Source organism: Stegostoma tigrinum, chromosome 14 (assembly GCF_030684315.1).
Source record: "Stegostoma tigrinum isolate sSteTig4 chromosome 14, sSteTig4.hap1, whole genome shotgun sequence".
NCBI lineage: Eukaryota > Metazoa > Chordata > Chondrichthyes > Orectolobiformes > Stegostomatidae > Stegostoma > Stegostoma tigrinum.
The window spans coordinates 11,087,203-11,109,082 of NC_081367.1; the positions used below are offsets into that span (position 1 = coordinate 11,087,203).

Sequence of the window (21,880 nt, forward strand, 5' to 3'; positions counted from 1 at the left end):
ATTTCCCATAACTAACCCACCTAGCCTGCACATCGCTTGACGCCATGGGCAATCTAGCATGGCCAATCCCCCTAACTTACATAATTTTGGGCTGTGGGAGGAAACCGGAGTACCCGCAGGAAACCGACGCAAATATAGAGAGAATGTGCAAACTCCACATAGACATTCACCCGAGAGTGGAATCAAACCCAGGTCTTTGGCGCTGTGAGACAGCAGTGCTAACCATTGGGCCACTGCACTGCCTTGTGTTCCTGTTTATTGATGATGCAGTTTGCTGCCTGGTAATTGATGGTGCCTTGTTTTCTTGTTTATTGATGGTACATTGTACTTCTGCTTATGGGTGGTGCTTCTGTTTATTGATGGTTCATTGTGCTCATGTTTATTGATGCTGCACTGTGCAGTTTATTAATAGTGTCTTGTGTTCCTGCTTATTGATTATGCAGCTTTCTGGCTGTTTAATAATAATACTTTATATTTCTGTTAATTGATGGTGCATTCGAATCCTATATATTGATGGTGCATTTTGCTGGCTGTTTATTAACAGGGTTAAAGGTGTTATCTGTCTGTTGATTGTGTGTTTTAAAGGTTCTTTAACTGGTTATGTGCATCACTGGTAAAAGCTTTGTTTGTTGCCCAAACATACTTGTACTTCATAAAATGGTGTCAAACTACATTTTTCAATAATTGCTGTTCATTTGAGGTCGCTAGATTCACAGTGCATGTGGGAAGGGAGTTCCAGCATTTTGATCCAGTCACAATAAGGAATAGTGATATAGTTCCAGTTCCGTGTGACTCGGAGGGGAACTTGAAGGTTGTGCTGCACCCAAGCATCTGCTGCCCTTGTCTTGTTTTAGTAGAGGTTGTGGTTTTGGTAGATGTTATCAAAGGAGCCTTGGGGAGCGACTGAGGTGTATCTTGCAGATGGTGCACACTGTTGTCACTGCATTGATGGTGAGAGAAGTGAATGTTGAAGGTGATGAATGTGGTTGCAATCGGTCAGGCTGCTTGAGTGTTGTCAGAGCTGTACTCATCCAGGTAAGTGGGCAGTATTCCATCACACTCTTGACATGTGCCTTATGGATGGTGGACAGGCTTTGGGGGAGTCAAGTGTTGAGTTATTCACCTCAGATTTTGGAAAGTCCAATCTGCTCTTGTACCCATGATATTTACAAAGCTGACCCCCGTTCAGTTTCTGGTCAACAGTAAGCCCCAGTGGAAGATACAGCATTATGCTATCTATTTATTGACAAGAGTGCACTGTGCCATCTGTTTATTTTTGTTGCATCGTGTTGGAATCTGCTGATTGTATCTTCTGAGGCCAGATAGCACAATTATGCTTTCATAATTTTTCTGTCACCATCCAAACTCACACCAAAAACCTGCTTACGTGTAAATAATCCTGGGTTCTTCAATGGTTCATTGTCGCTCAGATGCCTGAAACATGATAACTATTGGTTAACAAAGTGTGAAGCTGGATGAACACAGCAGGCCAAGCAGCATCTCAGGAGCACAAAAGCTGACGTTTCGGGCCTAGACCCTTCATCAGAGACCCCCTCTCTGATGAAGGGTCTAGGCCCGAAACGTCAGCTTTTGTGCTCCTGAGATGCTGCTTGGCCTGCTGTGTTCATCCAGCTTCACACTTTGTTATCTTGGATTCTCCAGCATCTGCAGTTCTCATCATCTCTGATAACTATTTGGTTAACGTTTTCTGTAGTCTCCTCTAGAACTTGTAGAAAGTTCAGGTTAATCTTACTGTATTGCTGTTGCCTTACCTGGTCTTTAATTCTTAAAATATCATTCACAGACTGCAATTCCTGCTCAGTTTGGGCTTGTTGTGTTTGGTAGTCAAATTTGTTGTTTCTCATGTCTGAGTCTGGATAGTGAGTGTTGACTGACTCTCCTCTGTGGTAATGTCCCTTGAAAATCTCATCATGTATTGAGCTGGATAATATCACTTGACCATAAGTTCTCTGCACTGTAGCACTCAGGGCACAGGCTGTGTTTGGAAATTGTACTGTATACATTAACTTATACATAAAAAAACTACAAGATTTTCAAGCAAACAGAATCTGATATTAAATTCAGATAACACAAAAATATTATACCATGGTGTGGAGTTGGGATTATTTTCCATTTAATAAAACAGCAAAGAGCAAACCCGTTATTACCATGTTGAGAGGCCAGACATGCTATATTCTCTTTGCTTGTTTCAGTGTCTGCAAGATTTTATGTAAATGAACCAAGCACCCAGATGTTATCACATAACCACAGGTTTTTTGCACTGTCACACAAAGCAGTGACTGGAGATTGCTATAAATTTGTTTAGCCTATATATAAGTCCAGCAGAAATCTTCAAATTAACAGAATCTATGCATGTCATTTGTATTATGTTTAGATTACACAAGAATCATTAAATTGGAGAGGGTTCATAAAAGATTTACCAAGGTGTTGCCAGGACTGGAGGCTTTGAGTTATAAAAATAGACTTGGACATTTTTTCACTGGTGCGTAGGAGGTTGAGGGGTGACCTTGTACAGGTTTATGCAATCATGACGGGCCTAGAAAAAGTGACCAGCAAAGGTCTTTTCCCTAGAGTGGGGGAATTTAAAACCAGGGAGCATATTTTTAGGGTGAGAGGAGAAATATTTATAAAAAAAGACACAATGGACAACTGTTCCACACAGAGGATGGTTTGTGTGTGGAATTAACTGCCAGAGGAAGCGGTAGATGCAGATACAGTTACAACATTTAAAAGACATTTGGACAAGCGAATGAATAGGAAGGGCTGAAAGGGATACCAGCCAAATACTGGTAAATGGGACTAATTTAGTTGGGAAACCTGGTCAGCCTGGACGAGTCGGGCCGAAGGGTCTGTTTCCATGTTCTATGACTCTGAGAATATTATTGCATAGACGATTGATTCAGCAATTGGAGAAGGGTTGGGAATCATTATTGCTTATCTTCCAATCTATACAGCCAGCTTACAGACAAATTCACTTCACTATTTCAGCAGGTACCACAGGATAACAGTAAAGAGAGGGAATTATTTTTCACTCATTACCCTCCCCCATCACAACCCTTGGGCTGGGTTCAAAGTTACCATTATCCAGGAGACTAAAGGTTGCTCTGAGAGAGAGAGAAAAAGACGACTGGTAGTGAGTTTAATCTGAGGGCTACCACTGGGTGAGTTTGGGAAGGCAGGGGCTTCGGGGTGATCTCAGCTGGTATGGGAATTGAACCCCTGCTGGTGGCATCACTCTGCATCACAAAGCAGCTAATTAGCCAACTGAACTCGTCTCAACCGTAGGAGGTGCCATAAGACTGTTGTTGAAGAGCCTTAACCAGGAAAGGGTCCATGCTTCAGCAAAGTGGAATTTCTTTTTCAGCTGAACAGAGACACACTGAGATCCCATCTGCTGCGGGTAGATCCTTCTTTCTGGATTTAGCTGGTAATATCTTTCAATTGCAACGTTTCAGATTAAAGGGACAAATCTCTGAGGTTTATCAAAAGCTCTGATTTTTAAAAAAAGGCACAAATACTGCAATGAGTAAAGCTTGCTCTGATATCTTTACCCTACTCAAGCTACAGACTGAATATTAGCTGATTAGACTATGTCTCAGAGATCATTTGAAGTGCTAAGTGAAAAACAAATTCCTTTATTACCTGTGCCTTCGATACAGCTAGATTCTAATCAATGATCACTGTTAATGTAGTTTCAATCACTTATCACTATTCAGTGACTAAGAAAGTGAAGCACTCCCAATAATCAAAAATTACCCTCAAACACAACTGTTGCCCCTAAACATTTTACTAGCAAACACAAAGCAGGTAACTGATGTTCCTCAACATACACCATGTGATTGTGTGTACTGAGATCACATGTTAAACAACAGTCTATTAGTCAATTTTAATTTGTAAATCAAATAACATTAGTCACATCTGGATTTCCAATTGGTTGCATATGGCTAATTTATTGGACAAGTATTCAGAATAAAGCAACCCACAGCCGTAGTTAGTGACAGGTATTGATGGTTAAGGGGTGAGTGCTATAGATGATGGGCCTTCATTTTACCACTCTTGAATTCTACTGGCTGAATTCCAGCTAATGCTTGGTCAAATTGCATTTGCCAGATTATAGCGACAATCATCACAGTGACTGTAGGAGGTTTTACACGAACTCTGCAGAGATGAGGAAGGCTTGGTTTCATCCAAGAAGATCCTTCACTTTATTCCTTTTCTTGTTTCTGAAATAATTCTAGAGTTTTCCCCTTCACAATGCATCCTGAATTTCATTCCACACATTGAAAACATCCTGACATCATTCTCATAGACATCGTTCACTTGTGCCCGCTTGTTCTACTCCTGTAGTTCAATAGAAAATAATACTCCGAATTAACCTTCTATATTCTACTAAAGCTCTATACCATCACCCAACAACTTCTTTCTAGACAGAAAAGCCAAAGTTTCTCCAATCTTTTCTCACAACTCAAACTCCTGACATAAGAATCAACCTTCTGGATCTTCACCACATTGTGGCGTCCTGTATCTCTTGGTGAGCAGAGCACAGTACAGTTTAATTACCCCTCTCTCTGACTTATATCCTACTGTCTTGGTTCACAAGCTTGGGTCAGCTGACAATCAAATACATATTCAAAACTGTCCGTAAGCTTTAAGCTTCAGTCCCATAGCACCTCTCCAAACAGGTGCAGGAGATGAAACAGTTGCTCCCTTCACCCCAACTGAGATGTTCCTTACAGTTAAACAGCGATTCACCTCTACTATATAACTGGATTCACTTTTCATGAGGCTCCTACACTGGGTGGGAGGACACAACTCGAATGTCTGCTTTGCAGAACACCTCAATAGAGAAAGCTCAAGTGAATGCCATTTTAATTCACTGTCCCACTCACACTCTTCCCTGGCAGCACTTAGGGCATCTCAAGCACGCAGCGGTCACCCATCCAACCTAACCGCAGGTCGAACAGTTCACACATTGGCCCCAGGTCTCAAAACCTCCATAGTAAATCCAAGGCCAACATTTTGAGTAGCTAGCGTAATTCCCTAACATTTCACTTGGTGTGGCCTTGTTTCCTGTACAAGCAGCTGCTGTTACACACCTCTCCCTTGTCAACTGCTCAGACACGGCATGGCATTTCAATGGGGCACAGGTTCCAGTGACTGGCCCCCTACTGTGGACACATTCCCTTTTTTCGTTGGCAGTTCGTATGGAGGGTGTTGCAGGCAGCAGTCCAATGTATGAAAAAGGTTAATGTTGTGCACAGGCTCCTAGGCCAGTTGTGGTTTTGCTGGCTTTGAGGATGTAGGTTCCACATGCACACTGGGCAGTAGGTTGCAGTCCCTATTTTATTTCCTGAAGGAGAGGGCATTTTTAGGTTTTGCTTGCACCTCAGCCCCACACTTCTGATCTTTGGCCTGCCAGCCTGCAGGGGGCAGTGACAGATTTTAGAGGACCTTCTTGTGATTCTGCTCTTGGGTCCCTCCAAGGTGACCGTGGACAAGGAGTTGCTCGCTGTTATGTTTATGACCATGCTTGGGTATTCACAGAGAGGGGGCAAGCTGGGTACACTCACTTGCTCAAAGCCTGCCATGAAAGGTGGGCACCACAGGGGTTAAAGTAACATTATTAACCTCTAAAGCCCCATCTTAATTTGAATTTTGTTAACTTGAATTTTGAGTGCATTTTGTTACAAAGCTCCTTTAAAGGACTAGAAGGGTCTTGGCCCGAAACGTCAGCATTCCTGCTCCTCTGACGCTGCTTGGCCTGCTGTGTTCATCCAGCTCTACACCTTGTTATCTGATTCTCCAGCATCTGCAGTTCCTACAATCTCTGAAACAATTTTAACTCCATCACAGATCTGTTTTTTTTTGTTCTTCCCTCTACCCTCCTTCCCTGTGTCTGTATTTGCATGATGCTTATATCTTTAACTTGTCCGCGTTCTGATGCAATTTCATTGAGCTTAAACATGAACCGTTTCTCTCCCTAGACGCTGCCAGACCACTGGAGTTTTCTATCGTTTCTCTCTTTATTTCAGATTTTGCAGCACCCTACGGTACTTATTTGCTTTTGAAATGGAGTAATTTAATTGGTTTAGGCACAAATTTATATATTCATGGAAGTCAAAAACAAGTTGCATTTATATAGCCCCTTTAACATAGGGAAAACACCAATTTATTGACCATTCTGAATATTAATCATAGTTTCTTTGTTCATAACTGTTTTGTGTGCATTGCTATTTCATGATAAGCTACTCTTAGCCTAAGCTAAAATATTCTAGCAGTGCGGTAACGTTTTACTCAGTTTCTAACAGGAGAGTCAATTGTTCACTCTGCACCCTTCAACTCACAAATCAGGGCAGATTGTCGATTTGTGGGCAGTGGAACTATAGGCTAGGTAGCTTAACATCTGTCATGACGAAAATGTTAAAATCTATTACAAAGGATGTTATAACAAAATGTTTTGGAAATACTTACTACGAACAAGCAGAACCAGCGTGGCCCCATGAAGGGAAATCATGCCTGATAAATTTTATTACACTTCTTTAAGGCAGTTAACAGGCAGGTAGATAAGTAGACAAGCCTACTTTAATAAGAGAAAAACCCCACAGTGTTGGGGATAGCAGACAGAGGATTGGCTGACTAATAGAAACACAGTTGGGATAAAAGGGGATATTTTCAGGAAGGCAACACTGTTGGTAATCAGTGCTGGGACGACTATTGTATTTATATATATTTTAATGACTTGGTTGGTTGAAATTCATGTATTACGGCCAGGTTTGTGGGTGATACACCAATATTGAAAAGGTAAGTGGTGAAGATGATATAAAGTCTGCAGAGGTACATAGGCATAAGTTCATTGAGTGGGCAAAACATGGCAGATGGAATATAATTTGGAAAAATGGGACATTATGGACTTTGGCAGGAAGAATAGAGGCGTGGGATATTATTTAATTGGAAAGATTGCAGAAAGCTATTGAACAGAATGATTTGGATGACCTTATACATGAATTACGAACAAAACCAATACACCAGCTAAAAGGGAAAGAAATGGAACGGTGATCTTTACTCCAAAACGAATGGAGTATAGAAATAGGGAGGATTTGCTAAAACAAAACAAGGCACATCTTGTGACAGTGAATTTCAGCATGTTGGTGTGAGCCTGCAGTGAAGATGCTATCCCCAAAATTCAAGTTTTTTTTAATGCCAGATCCAAAGTGTAGTTGAGGTTATAGTTGGGAATCGGAGTTGATGGGGGCTTTATTAGCTTTGTGAATTTTGGTTAGGGACTTCAAGATTTGACATTGGAGGTTCATTAGCTTTGGTGAGATTTGCTCACTTAGGGTATTGGTGAGTTTTGGTTTGTTTAAGTTGGTGTGGGATATTGAGGTAGAGGTACTTTGCAGGGAGGAGTTGGAAGAAATAGGAGAGTGTCTGAGTTCTGTAGAATTACTTCCAAGATGTGAACACAGACGTAAACTTCCATCTTGCATGGAAATTTCTATTCCTGCAGTATTGATCCTCTCATGAAGCCCATCATTTGAACTCCAAGCTCACGTCATCCACCAAAGCCACTCTCTCTAGTACAGTCACTCTTGAGTCAAAGCTTGCTCTTGTCACACAGATTTCACTCATCCTTCTAGTACTTTAGCCCTATTATGAGACTCTGCCATTAGTACTGTAACACATGATGGAAAAAGACTGTCTATTTATCTGATTAATTTTAAATGACCCTCCAATTTGAGATACAATTATGTCCATGCATTGTACCATTTCTTACATGCTCAAAACAATTATTACAGTTTAAGATGCAAACAAAAACCAGGAATGATCCCAGGATCTGTAAAGTACAGCCTAGAATTGACCAGCATAGATCTTCTCCTCACCTGGAGGGAAATGGAGAATCCGAGTCATATTCCTGATTTCAATCGTCTCTCAGCAGGGGAACTTTCCCTCCTGGTTTGAACAAAGGAGTGGCTCCTTACCGTAGGCACAGCAACAACAGTAGAAAAACTCACACAGACGTTACTTTTCTCTCAGCTTTTATTGCCCGACCTATTGCTTGTTGTCCAAGTCTCTGTTGTGTAATTAAACAATCTACTCCTTACTCAACATGCAGATGAGGCATTCAGACATTAAACAGAGTTTTGTTCGAGTCCAACGGGACTTATCATCTACTGTACAATGCCAAGTATTTATCAGGCGACTGCAAATGAACATTCAACTGAGGGGCACTTCAAAATGCCAACATTGCTCCTCTCCAAGGTTTGTTTTGCATAGTTTGTCATGGAGGAATTTAAAGCAGCTGCCTTTCGTCTGGGTCTACTTCAGCAAGGGGACAGCTCCTTTGAGAGGACGCTGTGATTGGGTTTATATATTCAGCACACGGGAGCGGCTCTGGAACACCGCTGAGGAATTCGAAGATGGCGACAACTTTGTCTTCACCACTGGTTCCTTAGCACAAAAATCAGAAAGAATTACGGAAAGAGTGTGAAATGTTTCCTTGCAGCGGCCACATACAACTATTTCCCCCGAAGTGTTTCGCAGCCATTGAATCATTTGGAAGTTCTGACATTGTGGTAATTGGCAATTTCCACAAAGCTGCAGTGAACAAGGTCCAAAATAATCTCATTCTACAGGAAAGTGCAATGGGGCTATTTTACATCCACCTGAACAAGCAGATGAGGCCTCATAGTAACTCCCCCACATTAAATTCTCAACCATCTTATTAACTTTACTTTCTGCTTGTAATGACACACATGTAAACTCAGAATAGAACAGAATCCCTACAGTGTGGAAACAGGCCCTTAGGCCCAACAAGTCCACACTGAACCTCGGAGCATCCTACCCAGACCCTTCTCCCTATAACCCACCTAATCTACACCCCCCTGAACACTACAGGCAATTTAGCGTGGCCAATATACCTGACCTGCACATCTTCGGACTGTGGGAGGAAACTGGAACACCCGGAGGAAACCCACGCAGACCCAGCGAGAATGTGCAAACTCCACACAGACAGTGGCCCAAGGCTGGAATTGAACCCAGGTTCCTGCCGCTGTGAGGCTGCAGTGCTAACAACCATGCTGCCTGTCGCATGTTAGACGGGCTGATGAATACAGGAGGATGACATACTGAGGGGGCAAAGAGTTGAGGGAATGGCCAGTTTTGGGATTGGGGCGCTGGAATTTTTCTGAGCTGGGTTATCTGGACCAGGCAAATGGAGCAACAGTTGAGTCTCCCCACCCAGCAGTTCTTTCATTCTCCAGTACACTCCCACCCAATGACCAGGTGGGCAATGACCATTTAGATTAGGCAGCTCAGTGAGAGCCAGAGGTGAAGGGGTAACCTGTGAAAAAAACAGCCCTGGAATTAGTTTTCGGTTGAATGTAGTGTGCAGGTATTCTATATTTTAACAAGCTGCTGCTTGTTGGCTGTTGTCGTGTGAGCAGTTACTTCTAACACAACCTTAAAATGGAGTCTATTGATTGAGAAATTACAATTGTAGCATTTCAGCTTTTGGAAGGATTAAGTGTCAGCAAAGGTATTCCGCATCCTGTTGCCAGGACAGCTCATTATTGCATTGAGAAATGCTGAGAGGAGCGGGATCTGCTGTCTGAATCACTTTCTGCAGTGCTTTTTGCTAAGGGTTAGCTTTCTTGTCTCACTAACAGTTGCTATGGACCGTGTGTCTGGCGATGCAGATTTAAGTCCCCAAGTATGATTCCTTTGACAGATTGAATCTGTTTAAATATTGGAACTTCACATTAAATTACCAATTAAACTTTCCACAGGGAAGTTATAAGTGGGAATTAACAAGTTTTTTACATGATGCCAGTCAAAATCTCTGGCTGAAAACCTGAACAATTTGAACTGCGGTGCGTCATTTTCTTCAGGTAAGAGATTGCTCATAGACATGATAAAGATTTTAAATTTTAAAATGTTTTCTGGCTCCTTTTATGACACAGTCCTTTCCTCTTTTTGTATCTGACTGGACTCTATTCACCCTCCTTCTCTAATTCTTGAATCTCAGTTCTGAAGAAGGATGCTGTTGGACTCAAAACATTAACACTGTTTCTCTCTCCACAGAGACCTGCTGAGCTTCACCCAGCTCTTTCAGTTTTTGTTTCTTCAATTTCACAGTTCTCTGGCACCATGTTATTCTCACCACAGGATTAGCGATTCACACTTCCAGAATTTACTGCGCAAAATATTTTGGAGCTGAAGGGTGAAGATGATGAATAAAGAGGTTCATGGTGAGATACTCCGCTCCAGTCTGATCTAGCCTCCAGCACAGCGCTGGCTGGGAGAATTTCAATCACATCAGGCTATTATCTGGGAGTTTATCATTACTTCTGTAAATCCCCGGCAGTTTAGGATATGAGAGTGACAATACAGCATTGAGTGCACCACAGATGAAGGCAACGGCTCCATTTGTCTACACCTGAACAGTTTGCAGTCTTTCAGTGAATTATTGCAGGGCTAAGGGCTCGGTGAACAAAGATATGGCACATGCCATCACACTACTGCCTCTGCCTTAGCTTGTCCGCTGCTGAAACCCTCACACATTTCTTGGTTACCTCTGAAGCAGACTGTGCCAATGCTCTCAGACTTCCTTCTTATCTTCCACCCCTGACAATTTTGAACTCATTCAAATTTCTGCTGCTTGGACCTCATCTCATTCCCATATTGCGTCCGTCCTCTCCGAGCAACATTAGCTCCCAATCCACAACACCTCCATTTTTAAATTCTCATCATGTTTTCAAATGCTCCCATTGTCTTTCCCATCCCTATCTGTGTAATATTCTCCATCCTTACAACTGTCTGGATATCTGCATTCCACAAGCTCTAGCTCTTGCATATCCTTGATGTTTAGAACTCCACAACTGAATGCCAGGCCTTCAGCCCTCTGTACATGAAACTCTAGAATGCCCGTCTCTATTTCTCTCTGAATTTCAGTCTCATTTTCCTCCTACCTCTTGGCCCATGCTTATCATTATTTGCCTTAATCGCTCTATCTTTACCTTGGAGCTAATTTCTTTCCTATGATTATGCTCAATAAAGCTCCTCTGGACTTTTTAAATCATGTTAGAGATGCTATTTAAATAGCGATTCTTTTCAACTGAACCATCTTTGATCCAACAATACAAATGGAATTAGAATTGACTTTATTGTCACATGTACCCACATGAGTACAGCGAAAAGTTTACAAGTCCCCACTCATGGCACCACTTTAAAACAGGAATGAGAAGGGCCATTTAACCCACTTGTATAACTCGCAAACTGACTGAACAGTACACAAGTGCACTACTTGCCATTAGATCTACTGTTTAATTTCTAGTCAAACCTAGCATTCACTTGCAATGACTTACACCAGAAAGTTCTTGGGATTCTGAATGAATAAAGGCAAATAAAAGGCCACAGGTCACGACCAAAGTCAAAGATTTTTGCCCAACTAAGTGCTACCCTAATCCAGTTCGGCCAGTGTTGTAGAACCTTTGATAAGAGTGTACTCCCAAGGTAATGGACTGAACCATCTGCCCAGTTTAAAAGCTAGAAACTTCAATGTTCAATTGAATTAAAGAGTTGACAGGGTGTCTTGGTCATAAATAGGTGATGCTAAATAGGCGACCTGTTTTACACCTCACTTGATTCCAATGGAAAAGAAATTTGGGAGAAGTTTAAAATGTGAAACTGGTGTGAATTTATTCTGTTTTTAACCCTGGTGTTAAAATTTTAAATTATCTTCATTGTATAATTAAGCTAAGATAGAATCCATTTACAAATAATGATGCAAAATTGAATTTAAGACAACTAGAAATCTCGAGGAGATTAAAGGCCATATACATTAGAATGGATTGACATGTACTTACTGAGCTCTCTGTCTTTGTTGTGTTGTCAGTCTCAGTTAATGAAGCTATTTGGTTCTGGGACTTGCTGGATGTAACCTGCAATGGTTCTATACGCCGAAATGCATCCTCCGTGAAAGCAGCCCTGTAACTGCTTTCAAGGACAATCTTGTCTCCTGGGGGCGTGTACACTTGCTTTACCTTCACAGGTTTGACCACTTTAACTCCAGTCCATGCCTGGAATTCCTGTCTGGAACAAAGAGAGGGGGTTCAGTAGAAGGGTGAGTTACAAGCAGGGTTTCCACAGCTTGCATGTCATTGTTGACGAACATGTCAGGCAAACATCCGTCACGCCCTGCTCCCTCTTTACAATAAATGTGTCTTTACAGTATGTCAATGTAATGAAAACACACCTTCCTTTAAACCAGCCTATATTAGAAATTCAAGGTTAATAAGACTGTCCTTAAATGACATTTAGCACAGATCATTCCAATATTTGCCCCTGATGGAAGGTGACCATTTTAGTCTGAGAAGAGAACAAAGCCACAAACTATATTCACAAGATACATGTTCCATCTTGCTCTCTGCTCACAAGCTGGTTCAAGACTGTTGTTAATCTTGGTTTCCTACAGGAGTTTGACTCTGATTCCCTCTTTCCCAACTCCATCTACTTCCACCTCTGTTGTATCACCTGTCTCCAATTCAGCTCACCTCCTGTTGAAATGCTGATCCACCATCAGGGTCTCCAAACTTCCAGTGCTACTCTGACCTGCTGTCACTCACCTTCCATTCATTCCACTCACTGAGTTTCAGTGGAGCCTCATCCAGCAAAGTTTAATTTAAAAACTCTCATCATTGTGCCCAAATCTCTCAATGACTTCACCCCATCCTCCCTCTGTATCTTCTCGTAGCCCTACAAGCCTCTAAGAACTTGGTGTTTCTACGATCCTGACCTCTTGAGCAATCACATTTTAAAAATCACACCCTTTGGATGCTGTGCTACCATTATCTAGGTCATAAACTTTGTAATTCCCTCCTTTAAAGCTCTCCAACTTTCTCCATTGAGACCGTCCTTTAAAAGCTACCTTTCTGGCAACAATTTTAACAATTTACCTTAAGATTTCTTTAACTCAGCACCACTTACTTTTACTGAAGTACCTTCGGACTTTCTGATCTACAAAAAGTGCTATACTAATGTACATTGATTTCCACTCCACATGAACAAGGAGCAGACCAGAGACTGAAGGTGAGCAATAGAACAATAAAACAGAAAATAGTGATAAGGTGTAGTGATATTTGATTTTTAAAATCCTGAAGGGAAAGTTAATTTAAATAAAATCTGAAATCTCTAATGAAAATTAGGAAAGAATTGGGTATTCTTTCCAATTAATGTTGACACACATCCAAGAGTTACTTTTCAAAAGGTGCTGTTTCTTAGATTATGAAATATGAGCAGCACTAGTCACAAAAGTGGCCCCAACTCTGTGCCTGGAGGCTGGGGTTCAAGTCCCACCTGGTCCAGAGGGTGATAATAACATTGTAGTGATTCTATGCTTCAGTGTGAAAGCTGGTTATTCAGCCCATTGAGTCCACATTGTCCGGCTTCAGCATCCACCCCAGTCCACTGCCCTACCCTATCCCTGTACACTTGCATTCCCCATGGCTATGCTATCTAGTCTGCACATCCCTGGACACGGTAGACAATTTAACATGGCCAATCCACCTAATGTGCACATTTTTGGACTGTGGGAGGAAACTGGAGCAGCTGTAGGAAACTTCATGCAGACACGGGAGATTGTATGGGGTTTTCACAGTTGCCTGGGAATGGAATTGAACTCAGGTCACTGGTGTAGTGAGGCAGCAGTGCCATTCTCATCCGATCCATATTGCTCATCGACAAGTTCTAAACTGATACCATCTGATTTTAATCCACAGCCAAATATCAATTAAAATTTCATGCTTTAAAGTTGACTCAGTTTAATCATATGAGCACTGGAATTCCTGTAGTACTCATCTTGTTGGAAAGTGTAAATTACAGTTTCCAAAACCCTATCCATATAAATCACACTATCTGTGCTGTGATATCCAAAGCATCTTGTTTATGGTATGTGGGCCTGGCAAATGCAATTACATAATTCAAAGTGGCTCAATAAAGACTTGCTCATCAACTCTGCAAAGTAACGCAGTCATTGTTTTTAAACTCCTTAATAAAAACAGTTTAAACCTATTAGGAGATTTCGGGTAAGGTATGAGTCAGACAGACATGGGGCATGGGTGTATGGAATGTGTCCATTTTGGTCTGGTTTAAATTCGCTTGGCAAGCAACCTGTGTGAACGATGTTCCCTATTCATTATCTCAAGGCAGAGCAACTGAACATGAAGGAAATGCTACTGTCCCTTACAAAGGGAGGGCAAGAGCACCGGGAATGAAGCAAAGCATCAGTTAGAGCAGCAGCAATAAGGAAGGAGGAAGCTTCTAAAGGATAGCTGGCTTAATAAAATGTGCTATAACTGCTTCCAGCTTCTCCTGACTCAGTCTGAAGATCCCTTTGATAGACATATAAACTAACTGCCTCAGACTTCCACCGAGAAAGTGTGGTGAGCAGGCAAAGCAAGCAGGCTGAAAAAAGTGTCAAGTAACATTGTGCCACACAAGTGCCAGGCAATGACCATCTCCAATAGAGTCAATCTAACCATTGCCCCTTGACGTTCAATTGTGTTACCTTCACTGAATCCAACTATCAACATACTGGGTGTTACCACTGAGCAGAAGCTGAACTGGACTTCCCATATAAACACAGTGGCTACAAGAGCTGGTCAGAGGCTAGGAATCCCACAGTGAGTAACTCACCTCCTAACTCCTCAAAGCCTGTCCACTACCTATAATGCACAAGTCAGGAGCGTGCTGGAATAATCCTTACTTGCCTGGATGAGTTTTCTCTAATAACACTAAGGAAGCTTGTCATCACTCAGTCCAAAGCAGCCTGCTTGTTTGGTATCATAGCCACTTCCTCCACTACTGACGCTTAATGTCTACTAGCTGCAAGACACACTGTAGAAATTCACCAAGGTTCCTTAGAAAGCACCTTCAAAACTTATGACCTTTACTATCTAGAACGACAAGGTCAGCAATACATGGGAATGCAAGTCCCCCTCCAATCACTGATCATCCTGATTTGAAATACAAGTCTTGCTGGGTCAAAGTGTTGCTCCTTCTATGACACCACTGTAGGTGAACCTAAACCATATGGATTGCAGTGGTTCAAGAAGACAGTTTACCATCAGCTTCAAGGGCAATTAAGGACGGACTATAAATACTGATTTAAAGAAGCTTCCATCCCCCAAATGAATAAAAAAACTCAATATCTGATGGGCATGGAAATTTATCACATGACCACGATTAGCAGAAATCCATGAGGTTGTTGCTAGTTTTTAGTGAAATATCTGAACTTTCATTGCACATGATACTCTGGTACAAACGTGATTTTGTGATAACCCCTTGCAAATCCATAGGTTCTACTGACTAGAGGAATAAGGCAGCAGGCACATGGGGCACTACACATTCTGCAAGTGTCATCCAAGTCACACAGCATCCAAACTTGTAAGTACATAGCTTTCATAACTATTGAGTCAACTTCAAACCTGTCTATCTATACCACGTAAAATGCAGAGGTTCAAGATGGTGGCTCAACGCAACTTTCTCAAAAGGTTAGGAAAGCAGTGTTCGCCTCTTTGGAGATGTCCACAATCCAACAAATGAAAAGAAACTAAGGAGGTATAAATGACCATTAAGTACTCCTCGCAGCATGCAAACGGGCCATCAATAACTCTAGGGGTTTTGCATCTGCTACTCTACCTGGTGGTCCATGCCACATATTAAATCATCTTTGTGCAAAGCAGAACTTCCATCATTTAGCTGTGTTTGCTTTTTGCCAGTTCAAACCAGATGCTGCTGATTTTACCTACATAATTTAGTTGCAAGTACTTATCTGGATTCACCTTCTCTTGGACCTACAAAGACAGAAGAGGCCCTAGGCGATTTCTTAATTCAACTTGCGGCCATTCGCTGAGCCAACTAATTCATGTTCTTGAGGACTCTGGACAGGGCACTGCCATGCGTGAGAAGGAGCAGAGGTTCACAAGGCAAAGTCCTGGGATGGTCGGACTGAGGTCAACTTGAGCAGATTATATTTTACTTAACCTGTTTTCTATAACTAGTTTATATTTCCTCAGATGGTGCTCATGGAGACACATATTTAAATTGAGAATTTCTCATGGGTAGTATAGTTGGATAGTTCACATGCGGTTAAACAGGTGGATGAATTATTAGTTTTAAACTTTATTTAAAAGGTGGCAGGTGGGATTTTCCACTGGCCCATGATTTTCACATTCACTGAAATGAGCATGATAATACTTTTGGTTTGGGGATAGTACAAGTGGAAAGTGGCCTCAAATGAGCTGGAATGGGACATCACAGCTTAGGAGCCCTTGAACTCCAAGTATAATTGCACCAGCAACCAAGTGGACAGCTTTAGATACAAAGAGAGATTGGAAAGCCTGGGGTTGTTTTTCTTGGAACAGAGGAAGCCCAGTGGCGAGGGCATATGATTGAGATATACAAAATTATGAGGGGCACAGATGGGAAGAAACTTTTGCCCTTGGTGGAGGGATCAATGACCAGGAGCATAGATTTAAGATAAGAGGCAGCAGGTAAAGGTGACACAGTCAGAAACCTTCATAACATTAAAGTATTTAGACGTGCACTTGTGATGCCAAGGAATACAAAACTGTGGGTCGTGTGCTAAAAAATGGGATTCGAATAGTTACATGGCTGTTTTGTTTTTCACTGGTCTGGATACAATGGGCTGAAGGGCCTTTTTCTGTGCTGAAGGCCTCTAGAAATAAATGATAGTATAAATATTAAGGAATATTAAGGTACGATCTGGGACATTGACAAATGAGTCACCTTCTGGGTTTTATATTTGGATCATACTTGACCACTTTAGCACAGTGCAATTTTGCAGGTGCTGCCAGGAATACAGAAAGCCATAACTGGGACATGTTGGCAGTAGTCCGATCCCTTTGAAACAATGAACCTACGATGATCACTGTTTCAGAGAGACGCCACACAGCAGATGCAGTAGCAGCTACTTTGGTAAATGAGCAACGATAATGCAAATACCAAGTACAAGCTTTTGATGCTGTCACAATTCCCAAATACAGGGGGGTACTTGTTGTTTTATTAGAACAGCTCACTCATTATTCACAGTTGACCCAGCAACCCTGTTGTGATTTCAGTTCCTACTACTGTTTCCCCAGGACCAGCACACAGCAGCTGTCTCAGACAAAGAGAGGGTTACCAGAGGACCAGCAGAGATTTAATTTAGATGAGAGAGACAGTCCCAACGCTGGGCTGAAGACTACAATATCACAGTTTGAATCATTTGACTTTCATTCTGTTTGAAAGACTCAAGTGTAATAAGTGGAATGATTTTATCTCCTTATCTTTCTCATTTTAACTGTCTCTCTGTCAACCTATAGCCCTGATTCTAATATAAACCAAACATGAATAATAAGAATTTGCGTGAGTCTCAAATTAATGAATTCACCTAATTTAGTGAATTATATCTGGCCATTGAATTAAAATCAAGGCGTGTGTATCTGCCTTTGTGTTTCACTGTCTCTCCTCCACTGATCCCCTCATTGTCTCCGCATGGGAGACTGTACGGCATCCTACACAGTGAATCAGATTTCTTGGCTCTGGAATCTGGAGCTGTCAGCAATACAATGAGCTGCAGTCTATGTGTGCTGTGTTCCACTGCATTTTCAATACTGAAGTGTAAATAATGCATCAAATAATGAGAAAACCAGTTTGAAACATCGTCTTCCAATTTTCCTCAGTGAGATGTCTTAGTCTCCATAGGGGGTTCTATTAATGCATGTTAAATAGCTGATATTTGAAGGAAGAAGGTGAAGTAAGCTAGTATTGTTTATCAATAAGGTATTGATTAGCTAAGATCACCCAATTTGGCTCTGGCGGTGCAGTGCGAGTGTCCCTATCTTGGACTTAGGGGACTTGAGTTCATGTCTCACTTGCTCTAGAGGTGTACAAGAAAGCCTCTGAACAGGTTGAATCTACGTATCCGTGTATATAGGAACAGCTAACCAGCACTAGGTGGGATTATTAGAAAGAGCTTTGTAAGCTCCGTGGTAAGCAATAAACAAACAGTCTCCAGCAAAGCATTCTAGTCTTGGTGTAGTTATTTTTTTAAAAATTCAAGCTGTCATGACCCACAATCATGTCAGGTGCGACCTGAACCTACAAAAGACCTAGTCTTGGGGTATACTTCACGAACAGGCTTGGAGGTAATCTTAAAAAAAATTAAAGGTTTTGAAAAAAAAATCTCAGTTTTGTCATTAACCAGGCTGTGAAAAAAAGCCTGAGGAAGATCCATGCAATTGTAATAATTTTGAGTACAGCACATCAGATGTCTACCTTCCTTGTTGGCCTGTAGATGTATCTGGAGTATGGGAAAGTTAAATACCCTGCAACAGTTACAAGATATCACACAAGTTACATGTTAATGCATCGAGCTCTCCTTGTACAAATGGAAAATGAGGACACAGTGAAGGAGAAAACAAAGTGAAAGGTGTCAGTGGCACACAGCAAGGGAGTGAAGTTGAGCAAAGAGAGAAACAGCAGGAGTGAAACTTAGAAGAAACACTAATACAGAAACATGAGGAAGAGAATGAAAGAGACATAAAACCAGTAAGAGACAAAGAGAACCAAGAGCTGATTGTTTATCCATTTGTGAGTTCTTTTGTTATTCATCAAATCCTAGAACTGACCGAGAGATAGTAGAACTGCCGATGCTGGAGAATCTGTCCAGACCCGAAATGTCAGCCGTCCTGCTCCTCGGATGCTGCTTTGCCTGCTCTGTTCATCCAGCTCTACACCTTGTTATCCTAGAACTGTTCTAATTGTGTTTCGCTGAGCATCTGCTAATCCATCAATGTCCTATGAAAGGTCAGGTATCCAAAGAATGGGCAACATGCTTAAATTCTGCCTCAATAGCACAAAGAAACAAAGCGACAGTCAATAGTTTTCACTAATCATTTCCTATCAGAGTCTAAGATCAGCATCATTTGTTGAGGTTTGATAATAGTGGGCATTTTTAATAAAAGGCCTAACAATGCTGTGGGGGAAGAAAAAGCACTGCTGCACAGAATACCTACAAAAGGCACCTACCCTCTTCACCAACATTTCACCACTCTGTTAATGAATGTTTATTTTCCCTCTGTTCCTTTCTCCTTTCGATATGCATTGCTATTGGTATTATATAACCACTCATGGGTATCTACTAGCCACTGAAGTGTTCACTCTCCACAAACTGGCATACCGTGGATGCTGTGGGCAATTTCGACAGGAAGCAAATCAGCAACTCGCTGAGATTTCTTCCGAGAACTACCTGACCTGTCCTCCCCATCACCTTGCTCAGTTTGTCCCCTGCCCCGTGTTTAAAAATCAGCCTTGGACTAGTCATAATTTCCACAAGTTATGCATTTAAAAGATAGATTCCAATAATCAAGGAATTAATTCCATGTACTTGACAATTTTTCACACACACTCTACTGTTTGGAGCCTTACTATCCGTAACCTACACTGTTTCTGCCTATTTTTGGCCAGATTGCCTACTTTCATCTCCATAGACCCCTGCTCCTTCCGCAGCTCAGCTGCTGTTCAAATCATCATCCACTTTATCATCTTTAGATTTGGCTCCTTTAATATTGCTCTGATTGACTCTTCATTCCCTACTTCCTAATAAATTTCAGCTCAGCTGAATCTCTGCTGGCCTTTACTGCAGTGCAGTTCACTCACATCATCCCTGCACTCACTGAGCCCCATTAGCTTCCAGTCCAAAATGCTTCCAAATGAAATTCTGATCCGCGCGCTTAAATCCGTTTTTAATCTCGGTAACTCTAATTGGTCCCAAAAGCACCCTTAAATTCTCCATCACTCTCCCTCTCTGGCGTCGTTCCTGCATTAGTGTCACCCCTGTGCTTTGTCAAGTTTATCAGTTCTACTTTTGGGATCCAGTTTAGTAGGAAATGGGGGAGGGGAAGGGTTGTCGAATGGATGTGAGGAAGACCAATCCCTGATGGGGACAGCACCTGAGAATTCCTGGTTTGGGCTGAGCACCATAGCAAACATCAAAGTACGACGGTGAGATTTTGTTCCAACACAGTGGGCCTGGTGACCCAGTCTACCTGATCCTTACCTCGTCTCCTTTTAGGACTAATTGAAACAAATGTCTAAATTTACCCTGTGAAGATCTGATAATGAATAAAACGAATTGAACAGGAATCTAATTTGAAAAAAAGGGACACATGGATATACTGCACCATCCAATAATAGTCTTTTTTTTAAAAAAAAACTGTTAATCATGAAACAGATTTCTTAGCAGTGCCAGCACTAAAGGTATGCTTCAGAGAATGGCTTAAACTACACCAGGGAGACTGTGGGTGCTCTCAACAGAACAAGCCCTCAAAGGGCTGTCGAACTGGGAATTAAAATATCCAAAGGGTGAAGACAACTTGTCCGGATTGAGCCCCCTTGCACGGCACTGACCTGTAGGAAGTGGTTTTCACCGCGGGTCTGATCTGCTCCTCTGTGGTGTGCCTGTGCACGGGTTCCCTGGGATGGTTCTGCAGCTTGGTTCCTCTCTGCTGCTTATCTCTGGCTGGTCCGGAGGGATGCAGAGTGTGAGCGCTGGCGCTGCTGGGCATGGGCCGCTGTTCCTGCCCTGCCTTCAGCCAGGGGTAGTTCTCTTTCCTGGGGATGGGCCACGCTTTGAAGTCCAGCTTGTACTGGGTGTCGCTGGAGAAGGGGACCTCGGAAGGCTGGTACTCCCGCCTGGGCTTGCAGCTGGCCTCCTTGCACACCTTCCAAGACCTGAAGTCATGCTTAGAGACAGACTCCTGGACATCAGCCAGTTCCCCTCGGGGTTCGGGAGCCTGGGGAGGGTTGCTGGGCAGGGACGTGTCCGGAGGCACCTGCTGTGCCACGGATCTCACCTCCTGCTCTATGACCTCGGAGTAATTCTGGACAGTCAGCGGCACCGAGAGATCCGACTTGTCCAACTGGCTCCAGAAGCGAGAGAGGCAGCAGACCCGGCTAATGCACGGCCAAGCCATAGCTGCGGCCGGGCAGGGGCACAGCTCCCAGACCCGGACCCAGACCCAGACCCAGTCCAGCGACCAATGGAACTGCAAAACCCCGGCCCCTGTGCCGCCCGCACCATCCGGCCGGCTTCACCCGGCGAGAGCTTCCTTCGCGGGCTCCTTCATGGGCGCGTCCAGGTCCGCAATATTCGCCGAGCCGGCGCACCGTCTGCTCCCCTCCCCTTGCGCTGTCACTCAGATGCTGCATTGGGAAGTCAGCTCACGCGTAATCCAGCCCCAGCCCCCTGTCCCTGGCACACACTCCCAAAGCCCCAGTACCAGTGTCATCCTTTTAACTCCTCGTCCTAACCCCCATCCCCTTAACCCGCAGTCTCCATCCCCCTAACCCCCAATTCCCATTCCATCCCCTAACATCCAGATCTGTCCCCCAACCCCCAGATCCCATCCCCTAAGCCCCAGACCAATTCCCCTAACCACCAATTCCCATTCCCATCCACGAACCCCCAGATCCATCCCCCAATTCCCATTCCCATTCACTAACCCCCAGATCCATGTCCCTAACCTCCAATTCTCATTCCATTCCCTAACCCCCAATTCCCATTCCTATCTCCCAACTGCCAGACACCATCCGCCTAGAACCATCCCAATAGCCCCCAAATCCCACCCTCAACTGCCAGTCACATCCCATCCCCAAAACACCCTAATTTCCATCCCACCCCTCTACTGTCATCCCTTAACCCCCAGATCCCTCCCCTTAATCGCCAGTCCCATTCCCATCCCCATTCCCCAAGCCAAAGCCCCTTACCCCCAATTCCCAAACCCCTAACCCACAGTCC

General features: G+C 42.9%; 1 protein-coding gene across 1 annotated transcript; it reads right to left on the reverse strand.

The window, feature by feature from the left end:
- Nucleotides 1-8,040: 8,040 nt before the first annotated feature.
- map6d1 (MAP6 domain containing 1) lies at nucleotides 8,041-21,260 on the reverse strand. Its single transcript, XM_048541667.2, has 3 exons — nucleotides 20,491-21,260; nucleotides 11,886-12,111; nucleotides 8,041-8,469 (listed from the first exon to the last, which is right to left on the reverse strand). The coding sequence occupies exons 1-3, from the start codon at nucleotides 21,054-21,056 to the stop codon at nucleotides 8,386-8,388; spliced, it is 876 nt and encodes a 291-aa protein (XP_048397624.1). The 5' UTR covers nucleotides 21,057-21,260; the 3' UTR covers nucleotides 8,041-8,385.
- Nucleotides 21,261-21,880: the final 620 nt, after the last annotated feature.